The sequence below is a fragment of the Ornithodoros turicata genome, chromosome 2 (genome assembly GCF_037126465.1).
Source record: "Ornithodoros turicata isolate Travis chromosome 2, ASM3712646v1, whole genome shotgun sequence".
Taxonomy (NCBI): Eukaryota; Metazoa; Arthropoda; class Arachnida; order Ixodida; family Argasidae; genus Ornithodoros; species Ornithodoros turicata.
The window spans coordinates 40,126,790-40,142,850 of NC_088202.1; the positions used below are offsets into that span (position 1 = coordinate 40,126,790).

A 16,061-nucleotide genomic window follows, 5' to 3' on the forward strand; every position below is an offset into this window, starting at 1 on the left:
CTCTGACTTCTCCAATAAAGAAGGGCGACATTTTCCCTAAGGATACGGACTTGTCCTTTCCTTCCTTGTCAGTCGCTCCGCAGACGATGTATTTTGGACCACGGTGTTTTGGACTAAAAACCCCAGATACTACTAAAAGGTCTCCGGAGACACTTTGCGGCGCTGACCTTTGATGAGCTAGAATTTTTACCCATGCAAGTCTGGTACATGGGTATTCCTGAAAGTCATCCACATCTAATGTCCCTACATGCGGGGAGGTTCCAGAGCTGTTACACCCATCAGTCGGTGCCTGACAAACACCTTACCGTTAGAGACCGTTAAAGACGGTGCACCGTGCTCAGAGGATTCTACCCTTCACCTTACATTACCTCGGTACGGATAACTCCCTGGGACTTGGGGCTGTGGCCGTGGTGGCGCCGTGTCACCAAACATCAGCAAAAGCCGATGACCCCCTGCGGGCATGTCAGACGATCAGTCATTACAATGCTGAGTTAAAACCGTAGAATGCTGTAAAAGCAGGGAACTTGAAATGCTTCCTTGTGGCGCAACCTATTAGCACATTCTGGTGTGTCAGTCACGAGTACAGCCAACAACAATAAATGAAGGAGAAGTGATGATAACATGGGATATTTCCCCGTGGTAGCCACAGGACCCTACCCCACATCACAGAGGTTAATATGAGAGATGAATTATGGTGAACGCGAAGCGACGACAGGTCTGAGTTCTGCTTAGAGCTCTTCGAGGAGTCCAGTGGCAACAGCCAAACTGTTGTCATGTGGAAAATTGCTGACCCACGGAAATGCCTTCATATTGTCAACGGACTCTGTGTCTCTATGGGACAACTTTATTTGTAAACATATATAGAAGTATTATTAATTTGTGCAGGGGCTCCTTGGGCGATAACAGTTCTGAAGTTTGTCACCTGCTGCGTGTCCTGTCACATCATCGCTGCCATTATGACAAGCCACGGGAAGAGCTTGACTTCGCGGCGCGAATCCACGGTGTCGGAAATTAAGTCACATAAATCATATCACGCATTAAATACATTTCTGCGAAAAGAATTGTCTTGTTTCTTTTTTTATCTCATACCATTTCACAATACTGCACACAGCGTGTACACTACTGCGTGGACGTACTGCGTGAAACACTGCCTGTAAAGTAGCGTACGACACTCTAAAGACAGAACTTGACCGCATAACACACGCATAGCCAACATGGCCTGGCCTGTCTTCTCATTGTAGAAAACGAGAGGCGTACGCCCTTTCTGTAACATTTTACATGCACGCCTTGTTACAGGGGTGGGGGGTGGGGGGGGGGGGTAATGGCAGGATAGGCTCGCCGTTGTTGGCCACACAGAAGTGGGCGTCGTCACGACTATATAGGAAAAAAAAGAAAGAAAAAGAACACAAAGCAAAACAAAACACAAAGGAAGGACGGACGGATGGAGGATAGAGGAGGTTGAAGGATGGGGATGCGGTGAGGTGCACGAGTTCATCGGGGAGAGTAGAGTATTAGATGGGCCGATGAGCAAGGCCTGTCTTCAGCAGGAAGAGAATGAGGTTTCTTGCTGCTGCTTTCACGCAGTGTTACAAAATTGGCGTACGTCCCGTCCTCAGCAAGTCAGGAGACAGAACGATATTATTCCGAACGCTGGCTGGCATTGAGCGTGTTACGGGGTGTAGTTCTGCTTTTAGAGCACGTGTACGCAGAACGAACTACATCGTCACGAAAATACTGGTGTTTCATGAAAAATGAACCAAAGTTTAAAAATAGAATGGCTCATCGCTTTAATGGCTCTAATCCTTATAATTAAAAAACTGACTAATTAATTTTTACTAATTATTTAATGAATTATTTACAAAACAAAAATAATTTGAGTATCCCCACACCACTGGTAGCACAATGCAGTCCGTCTTTTCGGTGTGCGATAAACCATCCTATTTTTAAACTTTGCCTTATTTTTCGTGAAACACCCTGTATATGGCACTGCATAGAAGCGCGACGGTACTGTTGCCGAGGTAACGTCAAGGCTGGCAGGAATATCTATCTTGCGTGTAAAATTTTACGCAGTGAGTGACACGGACCGTTTCAACGCAGGATGTGCAAGAAGTGCGCATATATGGGGCAGCCTTCATACTTCGTATTCTGTGGTACTGCAGCTTGTATTTTCGTCAAGAAACATGTAGATATACCCCCATTTTTTGGTGGACGCCGCCATATTGAATGCGCAGCGCCGTGTAGCCGTGGGAACACGTTGAAACCTGTTTACCGCCCAAGCCAGAGAGAAGAAAAACACACGTGCAGTGTGCTTCCTCCATTGTATCGCCTGGAACCGCAACTCCTTTCTGGCTTGCTGGCTGCAAAAGCGCTGGGTGTGAGTATGGGTCGAAAAGGGTGTGTGTCTTATCGACGTAGAAAAAGAACAGCAGCCCCTGCAACGACGACATTCTTATCAGCGCTTACTCCTTGTGCTGTCTGCACTGCTGCTCACTTTGTAGTGTTACATATCACAAACCAAGAAGAACAGTCCTCTAGTTGGAGTGTGCACTAGGATGGATCGCTTCAGGTTGAATTGCGCGTAAGCTGTTTCTGGTGAGACTTGCTTGATTTAGGTGCACCATAGCGTCGATGTGTTGCTTGATGGCGCTCGCTTGCCGCCGTTCCTCAGCTGACACCGGAGCGTCGTCCAGGAAAGTCAGCAGTGGGAAGTTCGCTATCACGTATAACCTAGAAGACAACGGGATATTTACGAAAACAGCACGTGTGCCACACAGAAGCGAAATAATAGAAGGCATATATGCAGAGCCGTAGCGAGGCAAGTTTACGCCCAGGGCAGAGTAAATCTGAAGCGACCTCTCCCCTCACCCACTGCCGTCAGAAGCCCTGTAAACAAAGAAATTAAAACGCTTATTTATACTGCCGCGATCGTAAATGCAAATTTTCTTCGTTCCCACTTTATCCTGACCAACCAACCTGCCAGGGCCTGCCGTTCTGCCCCTCTCGCCCCCCCCCCCCCCCGTCGTCGCTATAGCTCTGGGCATATGTATTGTCGTCATCGCAACGATAGTCATGCTGTCCTGCTTATTTTTACATAGTATGACACCTGTGGCTGCCCACTATCATTGCGCCCACGGGCTCCTGTTGATAGTGCTTTGGACGTCCATCGGACACCTCTCTGTGACGACATAGGATACGACATTCGTGGCTAAATCAGAAACGTCGTAAAAGTTCAGACGTTTCATCTGCATCTTCGTCTCTTGCACCTTGATGGAGAATCGAAGATGGAGAATTACATCCCAGCGGCACCAACAATATCATATGTTGTGCGGGCGAAACGTCGCTTACGGGATATTAAGATGGCGAGGTAAGCTACGACGTCGCTCAGGAACGAAATATAGTGCGATAAGGTTCTATCTATTAGACGTTTCAGATTCTGGTATTAACCAAAACTATTATGGGGATCATAAACCTTAACTGGGAACTTTTAACGTTAAAAAGTCAGGGTCGATCCATTGGTGGATCCGACGGAAATGCGTTAGCATTAAAACTTGAAAACCCTTTGGGAACTCCCCTTCAAAAACGCTACACAGTCCTTCACACGATCAGGAGCGCCGTCAAGTTTTTATCCAGAGGGGAGGCAGGGTAGAATTTTTGGGGTGGCGATGCGTCAACTGCGCCCGCAACTACATTGTCTCGACTCAGAAACCCTAGGTTTCTAAACGCCAAGGGAGGAACGCCCCCTTGTTCCCATGTGACGGTGCCCATGCACACGACCCTACACAACGCTAATACAAGACAGCATCCGCAGCAAACGAGCCTTTCGGGCTTCCTCCGATTCAGCTTGGCGTCGTCGTCTCACCGACGCTCCTCCGCACAGCTTTCATAACACATGACGCGCCCACGCAGGCACGTCTGAACATGTCGACCATCACAGCTGCGTCGCCGAGCTCCGACGCACGGCGTCGCGCTCTGCACGCGCTCTCTTCTTCCCTCCTTCCCTCTCCATTCAACGCGCATACGCGCCATGGCTACAGACAGACCACGCCGCGGTTCTTTCGTAGCGAGGACTCTAATGTTAACGCATTAAAAACTGCGTGATTCCACGACAACGAACGAGAAGCTGCCGTCAGACAAGACGTTCTTGCCGCGCGCGCGCACATACATACTATCTCTTTCTATCTGTCTGAAAACGGATGGTGGTGGGTGATGGAACTGCTTGCTGTAATCGGCAACGGCCAGGTAGGCACGGCAATCGCTGGGGAATCGTGCGTTCTAGGCCGACTTCACAGGGAACTATGCCGACATTTGTCATAAAGCGTCTGAGGAAAACCTAAGGAAAACACCAAGTCACCACAGCCGACACCCGGATTCGGAAAATGCCTCCTGCGCCGACTTCACAGGGAACTATGCCGACATTTGTCTTAAAGCGTCTGAGGAAAACCAAAGGAAAACACCCAGTCACCACAGCCGACGCCAGGATTCGGAAGTTCGGTGGATGAGACAGTCCTGACCAGTGACTGCGTACAGTGATATCGTTATCTTTTCTGAATTGATGTAAGGGGCACGTCTTTTGGGTACGGTTCACGTGTACTGCAGAGCGCACGCCTCTGCGTCCACAACAAATGGGGAATGAGACCAATATCGTTTTGGATTACGGTTGCCCCTGACCGTGCTATGTGCTGTTTTTAGAGTGTTGTCGCGGCGAGAGCTTCCGGAGCAGGACGCCTATTTTCGTTCCGCTCGTCAACGGCAAGTAGGTGCTTTGCGACATATCGTTGGGGGGCGAAATATTAGTGAGATTTAGCTAATCGCGTTCTCTCAAACCGTTCGCGCACTGCTTTGCCGCTGCCCAGTCAGAGGATTACCTTCTGCGGAGTCACTTCCCCTTCTCATTGGTCGAACGCGATAGCGTTCACGAACCGTTTATTTTATTTATTTCGATTATTTTCCAGTGCCCACAAACAGCCGGCAGCATAAAGCGCGGTACATCGATGCATATGAAATGAAACAACAACGCACACTTTGAACGTCAATTAAAAGTGCATAAGTCCACAATTCAAACATGAACTAAAAACACACAAACACATAGTTCGACATTAATTAAAGAAGTGGTGATTAAAATATATTCACATTGAACAAACAAGCATTCGATGGCGTTTAGAAGAAGGGATCGCGGTTGAGGAAGTATATATTGTGAAATCGTTGAATGTGTGTCATTGGTGAGGCATCCTTCAAGAGATTAACGTAAAACACGTGCTTAGACCTCGTCCTCCTGGAGCACAAAACTTGCATTGATTCCAGGAAAGCTGCACAGTCTTGCTACTCCTTGAAGAATGCGCTCCAAAGATCTCAAATCGTACTCAAGCGCCGTTCATGTAATTTCAGCCTTTCTACAACATCCTCACATTAGTAATAAATTATTCTTCCAACGTACCTGTCATAAAAAATTCGAGCAAATTTTCGCTCAACACTCTCGATTTTAGCGATTTTAGCGAAAACGATTAACTAAAACTCCCTTCTGAAATTAGCTACCGCTGTTTGCGATTGATGAGTTCGACGCGTGTACAGAAGCTAGAGCTACGTTCTTCTACTGCCATTATTTTTGCTCTCTATCGAAACGTATTATACAAATTATACTTGAAGAATTAGTTCGGAATACAAATAATGACATAACACCCACTAATACTGTAGAGAAGTAAACACATTACAAACCCGATAATGCCAGTCTCGGTATAGTCAACATTCATCCGTTTGTGACGAGCGCTAGTGGGAGCGGATATTTCGACCTTCGAATTATTTGTATAGCTGTCAGTTAAAATGCCAATCAAATACTTGGTCGTCCAGGAGTCTCCTGTTTAGTGTGTTTTTTCCCCAGTTTCAGGATTCATTATGAAGATCAATTATCACCAGCTCGCCTGCTTTCTGGCTCTCTTTAAAAATCCGGCTACTCCCATTAACAGCTGCCCATAAATAAGAGCTGTTTTGATCAACCCTTGACAGCATCCTTATACGTAGCAACGTAGCATGAGTCTTTGTCGCCAGAAATCGTCGGTGCTTTTTCTTCTTCTATTTATTATTATTTTCTAATCTTGCATGCAATAGGGGCTCACTGTAAAGGTCGAAACGCCCGGCCGGATTTAAGTTTTTTGTGCCTTGCTCCCTCATTTCCATGAAATGAAATAAGGTAAAAATCATCTCTTCTCTTGCTTGGGTGTCTCGCGCATGATTTCCTTCATTCCCATCACTGCTGATACCATCGTACATTCGTCACCCTGCTCTAGGGTGCCTGAATACTAGCTCCCTCTGTGCTCTTCATCACAGCGCTACCTGTTGCCTGTGGAGCAGCTGACACCCCTTTAGATGTTGTCGCTATTGCCTCACGCTGCACGATTGCGCGATCATCGTAAGAACTGCTGCAGGGATCTGCCATAGAAAAGAGAGCTGACGCTGAATGGTGGAAAGACGCCGGCTTTGGCGGCGTGACTGCTACGTCATCCAAGAGAGTCTGTTACGCAAGGAGGTCGCGATGTTACAGACGCACGGAACGCACAGGACATACCGAACACCCCATCTCCCCTACCACAGAGAAAAAACACAGGAGAATAGCCACTGCCTAACATCTTATTTATGCTATGCATCTAAATTGTTCTAGATTAAATGTGTGTGTGGACCTGTAATTGGTATTATCTTGCTGGGATCTTCCATTGAGGTAGGATGGAGCTGCCTCGTTGCCCATAAGGCTCAGGTGTCTTAAGTTGGGACAGCTCCGGGCCAGGCTGGGCACGAACGGGGTTGGTGACAGCACCCTATTGAAGTTGATCCACAGGCAACGAAGCGATGGCAGCAACGGGAAGACCGTCAGACAGTTGAGCAAGTTGTGGTCCAGAATAACCGTGTCCAGTACTTCGAAATGTGACAGGAATTTCACGTCCCTGAATAGCAAGGTTACGGTTACAGACTGCAGCCCAGACATTCAACTGGTCGATATTCCAAGCGATAAATACGTCACTTTCCCCGTGATTTGCCACAAACTGCCAATTGAGAAGGCCATTCGAGAAATCTGGAATTCCGGCCAATTAAGACGATTTTCACGTGAAGTCAGACGACGTTTGGAGAGCGCCTTCTTCACAAATAACGATAACGCTCGCTCAAGACGATAACTCGCATATAACGAGCCTTATCGCAACTTGTGAGCTTAAAGGGACGGTCGTATCCGGAAACCCATCGATAGAACCGACACCACTATGTTCGGCATCGGCCGACGAATCTACTTGGCTATTTTTTTTCGTCCGAAAAGTGCTTCGATATTAAATAAATGAACTTTAAAGATCAGCGCTGCTTCCGCAGCTGCAAAGGCTCCGGCGGCGTGACGTCATTCCCTAAGCGGAGGAGTGAGAGGGTGGTGTTCAGAGGAGAAAGGCGCCGTTCAGACGGCCAGTAACCCAATGAGACGCCCGCACGGCCGCGGCGTTCCTTTCCTCAAGGCCGCGCCTTTCTTGGTTCTTAGGGAGTGACGTTTTCTCGATTTCTTTTCTTTTTTTTTTTCAGAGAGGGAATTTCGGCATACCCTCATCATCCGGCGTCTGCACTTGTCATGTATTCCATTGATTCCATCGAATAATACTCAAGCTATTACGCGTGGGATTTTCGGTACCGTGGTGGTTTTTAACTAGTCACAATGTTACCATGGCATTGGCGCACTATAGCCTGGGTTCCTTATGCGCCATTAAAATTGAATCATCATCATCATCATCGTCCACGAAGAATAAAATGACATTATACTTTCAAAAACGACTGGAACGGATACGACCTTGTTTTAAAGTGCCACTACGCACTCAACAAATATTTATTTTAGTTGGCATTATAGAGCAACCCCACTCGAAGACTCAGTACGCAAAATAAAAATGCTGTGGGTGAACGTTACGCCCATCCACGACTTTTCGAAAGAAGCCGCAAAGTCTCCAAGAGAAACGCGACGTCATCGGGGGTTGGTGCCTCTCCCCTAGCAACGGCGCGAGCGTTTCCGCTCTTCACCCAACGTTGGAAGTTGCCGGCAGCTGTAGTGAGGAGACGAAAATCGACCTTGGAGGAGCAATGCTGGCAGATGGTGCACCCTATGAAGTTATATTTCTCAAAACTAGAAAATAATTTTCTGGTATTTCCGCATCACACAGAAAGACAAAGGTTTCGGATAATACAGTGTAGAACACGCGAGCAGCAAGATAAGAAAGGTTCGCTTGTGGACACTCCCTTTTCTTAGCTTGCTGCTCACGAAACTGACTCAAGTATAGGTCGCGTCGAGGTTGCGCATCACCGATTTCCGGACAGTAGGAGCCCCCAGCACGCAGACGGCGCACTGGAAACGTCGCGCAATGGTACGTGAAGACCATTTTGGTTGGCATGGGCTTTAAAAAAAACTTGCGATTGGCCTTCGCACCGCATCTCGTCGTGAATCACTGGGGTAGTGACGCATATGACGTTTGCTCTGGAAGCGGACAGATTGAAGATCTGGGCCTTGCAAGATGAAGATGATAGTATGTTTCAGTAAGAGCAGAAGTACGTGAGAACGCCAAGTGGATACGTTAAGATGTATCGATCTAAAGTCTGGTCCGCACTAGTCCGATCTAAAGTCTGGTCCGCACTAATCCGATCTAAAGTCTGGTCTGCGTTTCAGTACGTCCGCCCGTCATCATCTCTGTGTGACGGACGCATGGGCTTTCAATTCACGTCCGCACTTTTGCGACGATGGCTTTACGAGAAATGGCTTACAGCTGACTACGTGAAGTGAAGTAAAAGAAGAGAAGAGCGCGCGGCGGCACCGGGCCAACGACCGGCATTTCTTGCGTCGCTCTGTCCAAAAATTGAACTCCGCGCAACTTATGCGTCCGTCACTTCCGAAGGGACTTGCGTCGGTTCGCAGACGGATGCAACGCTGACGGACGCATTGAAACGCAATAGTGCAGACCAGTCTTAAGTCGTGTGTGGTATAAACAGACTAGTAACAATATACACGCGCTATCAACGTGTAATAGCCCACCGCGGTGACCTGGAACTGGCTTCGGTAGCCCGGTGCTTAGAACACTATGCACTGTACTCTTGGATCAGTGTCGCGCGGGCACCGGCGCCAACAATTGACTAGCAATGTGTCGGAGTATACTCCGCGATTTACGGTAACCATATAACGTACACATTTCACTGCACGCTAGAAGAATACAACCTGTTCGCGTCCAGCAGGCTGACTTAAAGTTAGCAAGAGCGTTGCTGACTGCGTCGAAACCCTTTGATCTGCAGCACAATTGGAATACAATGGCGCACCGTGCTTACAAGATTAACAACAATTGTTCTACGTGATGATAACGAGGCTGTACCTAACTAATGTGGACATATCGTTTGCACGGAGAACACGTGATGCGCCCGTAGACAGTCTGTGGATTCATGGTATAGCCCCCGCTCCCAAATTATTCAGAAATATCCGCACTGGCTGTCACACGGGTCTGTTGAAAGGACTTTATTTTGGTGGTGATGATTAGGGTGTTTCATCGCCCCAGAAGGTGCCATATCCAGATGTTCAAGATTAAGCGAGTATGGCACCGCGTCTAACTGTTACGACACATTCCTTAAGTATCAAAAACTTATTATTGTTAAGATTCGTGTCTTTTCTCATGCGTATGGCTTGCCATGCTGTGCTACCTCGAGCGAGTGTACCCTGTATAGCTGGCGTTTAGTACCGCTTTCTCCAATACCCCAGGTCACGCATACCTGTTTGTTCCTACTACAGTAAAGATGCGAGAATAACGTACGCCCTTCACATCGTTACTCCAACAGCAAAACAAGTGTGTAATGATATACATGGCAATGCATGAAATCCGCGGATATCAAACGCCGGACGAGCATGTTGCGCTGTAGCTTTCTGTGTGTGGAAACGCAATGCAATCCAGTGTTTACGCACCTGATATGATTATGACTAACATCCAGTACTTGTACGTCCTGCGTGTGCTTCTCAATCAGATCGTAATGCACGGATGACAGCTCCTCGTAGGCGAGACTCAGATGCTTTATGGACTTCCGTCGCAGGGACTGTGACGTGCCACGACCAGTTTGCATCACATCGGATCTTAGGACAGCAACATCGGACTAACAAAATAACTGGGAAAGCGAGCACGCTAATGCGTCCTTGTCACTCTTCAGAACGACGAGAGGCATTTCTGTGTGCCGTCAGTATAGGCCGGTTGTTTCTAGAAGGTTGTCGATAACGAACGGATGGGCGTACTTTGGAGTCAGATAACGCTCTGTTGCTCAGAAAGGGTTCCCTCCTCTCTGCACGAGAATTGCTGATGATCAGTTGATCAACAACACAGATGAACAACACAAACATGGAGAAAGAGATGAATCATCTCGGCAACAACCCGACTTTCTCACGACGGCGGTTTTCTAGAGCTAAAATCGGCAGGCTGCTACCATGGACATATAGCTCTACTGAAAGTTTCGCTGTGCTCAATTTATGGTGACCACCATTTTAAAGTAACCATATGATCACATGTGGCTATGTACGAGTCGTGCAATAAAGTCTTACGTTTTAGAAAGTATAGCGTTATTCGGCCCGGTTATACGCATCGAAATGATTTGCGCCCGTGGTCGAATTGAGCACCCCTTTTTTATGGAGGTGGGGGTTACTCCTTGGCTTCACAATTCCAGTATATATTTTTCCCCTCATTATAATTCACTGGCTTGCACTGTGGCATTGAGGAGTGCTCAGTCACCCTCCCAGGTGTATATAGCTCATTGAGCGACCCCTGGTTTGCCAATTCCGGACGATGCGCAGATACCCAGAGCTGACGAGTCGCAAACACGGCGAAACACGTGTCCTCTGGTGCTGTCGCATCGTTCCATGAGTATCGGTTTATCTGCGTGCAGCCATCGAAGCCATCTTAATCTGTAATTTTGAATTTCAAACACGTCTAGTGTCATTTACTTGTTTCTTTAATGGCTTTTTCCCCTCATTATAATTCACTGGCTTGTACTGTGGCATTGAGGAGTGCTCAGTCACCCTTCCAGGTGTACATAGCTCGTTGAGCGACCCCTGGTTTGCCAATTCCGGACGATGCGCAGCTACCCAGAGCTGACGAGTCGCAAACACGGCGAAACACGTGTCCTCTGGTGCTGTCGCATCGTTCCATGAGTATCTGTTTCTCCTGCGTGCAGCCATAGAAGCCATCTTAATCTGTAATTTTGAATTTCAAACACGTCCAGAGTCATTTATTTGTTTCTTTAATTGTTTTTTTTCTCATTATATATATATATATATATATGCTCGCAAGAGCCTTTGGGGTATTGTAAATAAATAAATAAATATATATAGGTGTATTTCTATATAAACGTAACACAGGCGCGTTAATGTTGCAATGCACACATTGTATTGTCACGCATCCTAGCACTCGCGTGCATTCCATGTAGAACAAATGAAGTAGTAAATAAAATACAGCCTATGTTCTCATACTGAGGCAAAAGTCTCATGCCGGCCGATCTTTCGATAACAACAGATGTTGAAAAAAATTATGCATTCAGATTTTCTTCGGTGCGTGGACTCTGTCGTCTTCAAAAGGAAACTCCGTTTGTATTTGAACTGAAATTAGACATGGCGTGAAAGCACAGGGACAAGAGAAAAACCACAAGATAGGCGGCCTGCACGCAAGTACTCCGTCGAGCTCAACAGTCCCCTCGGCGAAAAGAAAATCGAGCAAGGTACGCCAAAATGTTGTCTTCAATCCTATGCTCATCAGCACCGTCAACACCTTGACCAAAGTGACGGTTCAATTTCGCAAGAGCAGCCAAATCAATCGTATATACAGGGTGTTTTTTTATTCGTTACAGAGTTTTTATATATCAAAAAGAAACTAGCAGAGCAAAATAGATGCTGTTTCAGCAGGTGGGCCAGGCAGACATCCTGTAGGACAGCGTATGCAACAGCTGGACTTTATATTTTATACTGATGGCTCATTTGACAGCTTGGGTGCTCAGTATGCAAACGCCACAAATTTCGTTCAAATCCACCTCGTAGTTTTTTTTTTTCTTAGAAAATTCAGATTTAATATTACGGGCAACCCTGTGTCTAAGACCCGACACGAGCACCGCAGTTCCCGCCATGTAAGGCGGCGAACATAAACGTGCCAATAAATCCAATCCGCCATCCAATGCCTCCCGCTATCTCTCCCATGCTCCCCGAAGGAGCAATGACGTCATCCGCGGAATGCGACAGCAGCGGCCCCTAGTGGTGAGGCGTCGCTCGTAGCGCCCTCTAGTGGTGTACCCTACACAATGGGTAATCCTTCTATTCATCGGGAATAATCCGTCTATTGGGGCTGCATTGGAAACAACACCCCGCTGGTCGAGACGGGACCGCGTTCCAGATGCCGTGACGAGTTTAGACAAACGTTACAAACCATTAACAACATATTTTACAACCCATGACCAGTTCTACTAGCATATATGACAGTTTTGCTACGCTAGTATCCTTCATTCTGCGTTTACCCCTTTCCTGTCACGAAAAATCGAGGAAAAGGCAACCCCGCCGCTGACGCCCAATGCGATGTGGGAGTCAAGATGCCGGCGCTCGTAGCAGACGACGGAGTTGTCGCCTCCCTGAAAAGGGAGGCATTGGAAACAACACCCCGAATTACAATAGTAAACATGGGAATGTGTATAGACAACAGAAATGTGTTAATTGCAAGCAGCTTTTATTATAACATCTCATTCATGTGCAACGCCAGCTACCGTTGTGCTTGAAAACGACGTTGTTTTACCGACATATGCTCCTGTCGCAACTGCACCCTTAATCGCAGTTGTACAAATTTGCCCACGATTACATGACATAGTTATTATATTATTGCCCACATTACTACGAATAAAAGACGAATGCCTCTTCACATTTGTACGAAGAAACGTGTAGCACATTTCCCACGCTGCCCGAAATATACCGAAGATTCATTGCACCACGTACGTGTTCACGAAGCTCAATCAGCTTGTTGTGGCTTTGCGGAGATTTAACGCAGTTGGCACACTTGGGCACACAGCACCATGGCATTTCGCTGCACGACGTATCATGCGAGTAACGCACTCTGCAGATCTCCACGCACGCTTGTCTTCGTCCACCAACAAATGTATTTGCTCAATCAAGTAGGGACTACTCAAACAAGAGCGAACGCTGGTTCGCGACCTAGCTCTTTATGCGACAGATCAACGACCCCATGCCAACCATACGGAGATGAACTGAGCCCTAGCAGTGGTTCATAGAAATAGAGAAAAGAAAAAAGGAGCTCTTTCATGCGTAAATTCCGATGCAAAAGAACTGTGACCCGAACGTGGTACACACAGAAAAAAATCTCTGGAACTCTGGTATTACGCGAAAAAATGACTCGTGGAACGACCGATTTCAGCGGTCATAGAGGAAGTTCTGACACGCTTGTTCCACGCTGGATTTAAAATTCCGGAGGGATGAGTTACGATATTTGTTCCCAAAACGTACAATTACGGAGACACCGAAGAAATGCAATCACTTGCGTGTATATGTGCCGGATGGCCGCTCGAACGCGCAAAATGCAAAGCCGGCAATGGGCAGCGCGTAGCAAGTTGGGAGTCAAAATGCGAGCTTCGCGTAAGGGCGAGGAGGAAAGGCGGCGTTGGCACGGTTAAAGGGTGTCTCCTCCCTGAAAAGCGAGCCTCCCTGAGAAGCCGCAGCAACCCATGGAGGCTCCCTAACAAATGGGAGCGTACAGCGACATCTGTGGACCGCTACCACCACCACGTCGGCTTGCCGGACGTGGTGCATTTTGCGTAGGTGACTCTCATGGTGATTCCGCTGACAGTTTGTTACTCATATTCCCAATGTACTAATGTGCTTGCATTTTGAGAGAATATATGTCAGGATCTATCTAGTTTGAAAAAACATTTCAAAGAAAGTTCGTGAAGCCGGCTACTTAGCCCACGACTTAGCCGATTGAGGATTGGGGACATGTAACACTGTTGCTCGACGAATAGGTTCAGGTTCAAGTGTGCCTCATCCATTGTTTCCCACCAGGCGTCGCCCTGCGTCTTTTCACCGCAGTTTCAGTCGTGATTAAAAAATATTTAGAGTTTTCTGTCTCACATAAAATTTGCGGTGAGGGATTTTTCGGAATAAGCATTCAAATGCCGTTGCCAATATTAACAGCTTGCCTGCTGTTTTACAGTACCTTTAAACACCCTGAGAAACGAACATATATACTTCGAGATATAAATTGCCGAATTCCACTATGCAAATGAGCCGAAACCGGAACTACGCAGTACTCGAGAAACAAAACAGCGACAAGCAATCCCGGTGAAAGGGCAGGGGTGTGCACTAATAGTAATACTTTGTATTATAATGCTATTACTGTAATCCTTTTGAGTACTTGTATTATGTATTATAATACTGAAATGTATTTGTATCTGTATTTTAATACACAAAATATCGAGGTTATTACATGTATTATAATACTTTTTGAAGGTGTAATACTTTCTCAGAGGTCATAGGTCCGACCTGCTAAGTGTCACCAGTGCACTTTATCAGTAATTTTTGGTGTCCGACAAACATTTGGACACCAACAAGGCCTCTATTATTCCCCTGCCCCAAATTATCCCAAAGGGAGTGACCCCGGGGCCAGAGGTTACTGAAAGGTTCCTCGCATTCCTTCCAGTTCAGCGTCCGTAAGGATGAGTCATCCCATTGCAAGCCCTTTGTCGTATGAAAGAGTGCGTCCAATCCACTCACCTCTGTATGCGGTTACACTATGGACAGTCACACACTTTTGAACGGCCCACATTTTATTGTCCAGACAGGACGGAATCAAGATTCTGCCACACTGAGAGCAAGCTGTTCACTGTGATCGAATTGATCAGCGTTATCTCATCATATTCGGAGAGGCCATGTCCTATAGAGGACTACCCCTTTGAGAACATGCTAAAAACGTAAGCATCTGAAATAAAACGTCATTGGAAATGACTGTCTAGATAAGTAATGCGCAAATTGTATATATTCTTCTTTTCTTTTCCTTTCTTTCTCCCCAAGTTACGTATCAATGTATTACTAGTATTACTCGTGCAATACACAGAAGTATTAGTATTACCTCAGAATCGAAATATTACGTATTAGCATATATTGAGAAGTTACCCGTCAAAAAGAACTCGTTACAAGTTAAGTTACCGTGTGCAAAATGTAACTAAGTTAATAACGAAGTTCTTCAGCCTGAAATGTAACTCGCCCTTACTGTTACTTACTTCGGACACAAAATAGCATTACGCAGGTGCAGCGCGCGTGAGCAGTTGAGTTAGACCTTGAGATGCCTGCGGAGGAGTGCAACACGCTTAGATCGTTTTCGTTTATGTCCAACAATAGACCTCTTCCTGTTTGTAAACAAATGACGTCATAGTGTTCGACAGCGCCAAAATTTGGTAGAATTGAACTACGCTCGAAGCTAGAGGTGAACAAGGTCTCGCCCGAAAGCCACGGTCTTGAGGGGATTACGATATGATCCCTTAAAGGGATGCGACCCTCGGTAGCACCCCGATTCGTCCAAATGTTTATTTCGTCCAAGTATTCACAACGTCCAAGTACTCAGCACGTCCGAAAAAGATTTGACATAGTGGGCATGGTAGCACCCCGATTCGTCCAAATGTTTATTTCGTCCAAGTACTCACAACGTCCAAGTACTCAGCACGTCCGAAAAAAATTGGACATAGTGGGCATTGGACGAACTGAACCAAAGGGGGGAAAACTTGACCAACCCGTCCAAATAACCGTACCGTCCAAACGCTTGTTTCGTCCGAAAAGGGAGGGGGATCTCCGAATGCGAGTGAATAATTGCTTCGTTTACGATTGAAGGTAGAATTTAACCATTCACACCGAAAGATGCCATGCCATACGCCAAGTAAAACGAAAAACAAATGCTCAGCCTGCTCTGTTTATTTATTTCTCTTTTATTTTTTATTTTTCATTTGAACAACTAACGTATTAATTAGCATGGCCCAGCAAGTTGGACATGCGCTGC

At 46.6% G+C, this 16,061-nt stretch overlaps 1 protein-coding gene across 1 annotated transcript; it reads right to left on the bottom strand.

Annotated features, from left to right (window-relative positions):
- Positions 1-830: 830 nt before the first annotated feature.
- On the bottom strand, positions 831-10,236 carry LOC135385314 (uncharacterized). Its single transcript, XM_064614550.1, has 4 exons — positions 9,950-10,236; positions 6,672-6,932; positions 2,492-2,727; positions 831-2,432 (listed from the first exon to the last, which is right to left on the bottom strand). The coding sequence occupies exons 1-3, from the start codon at positions 10,102-10,104 to the stop codon at positions 2,532-2,534; spliced, it is 612 nt and encodes a 203-aa protein (XP_064470620.1). The 5' UTR covers positions 10,105-10,236; the 3' UTR covers positions 831-2,432; positions 2,492-2,531.
- Positions 10,237-16,061: the final 5,825 nt, after the last annotated feature.

Coding starts and splice junctions, on each gene's coding strand:
- LOC135385314 (XM_064614550.1), bottom strand. CDS start 10,104: ATGCAAACTGGTCGTGGCACGTCACAGTCCCTGCGACGGAAGTCCATA. Junction 6,933..9,949: donor GTTAGTCATAATCATATCAG/GTGCGTAAACAC, acceptor CTTGCTATTCAG/GGACGTGAAATTCCTGTCAC. Junction 2,728..6,671: donor CAAGATAATACCAATTACAG/GTCCACACACAC, acceptor GTTGTCTTCTAG/GTTATACGTGATAGCGAACT.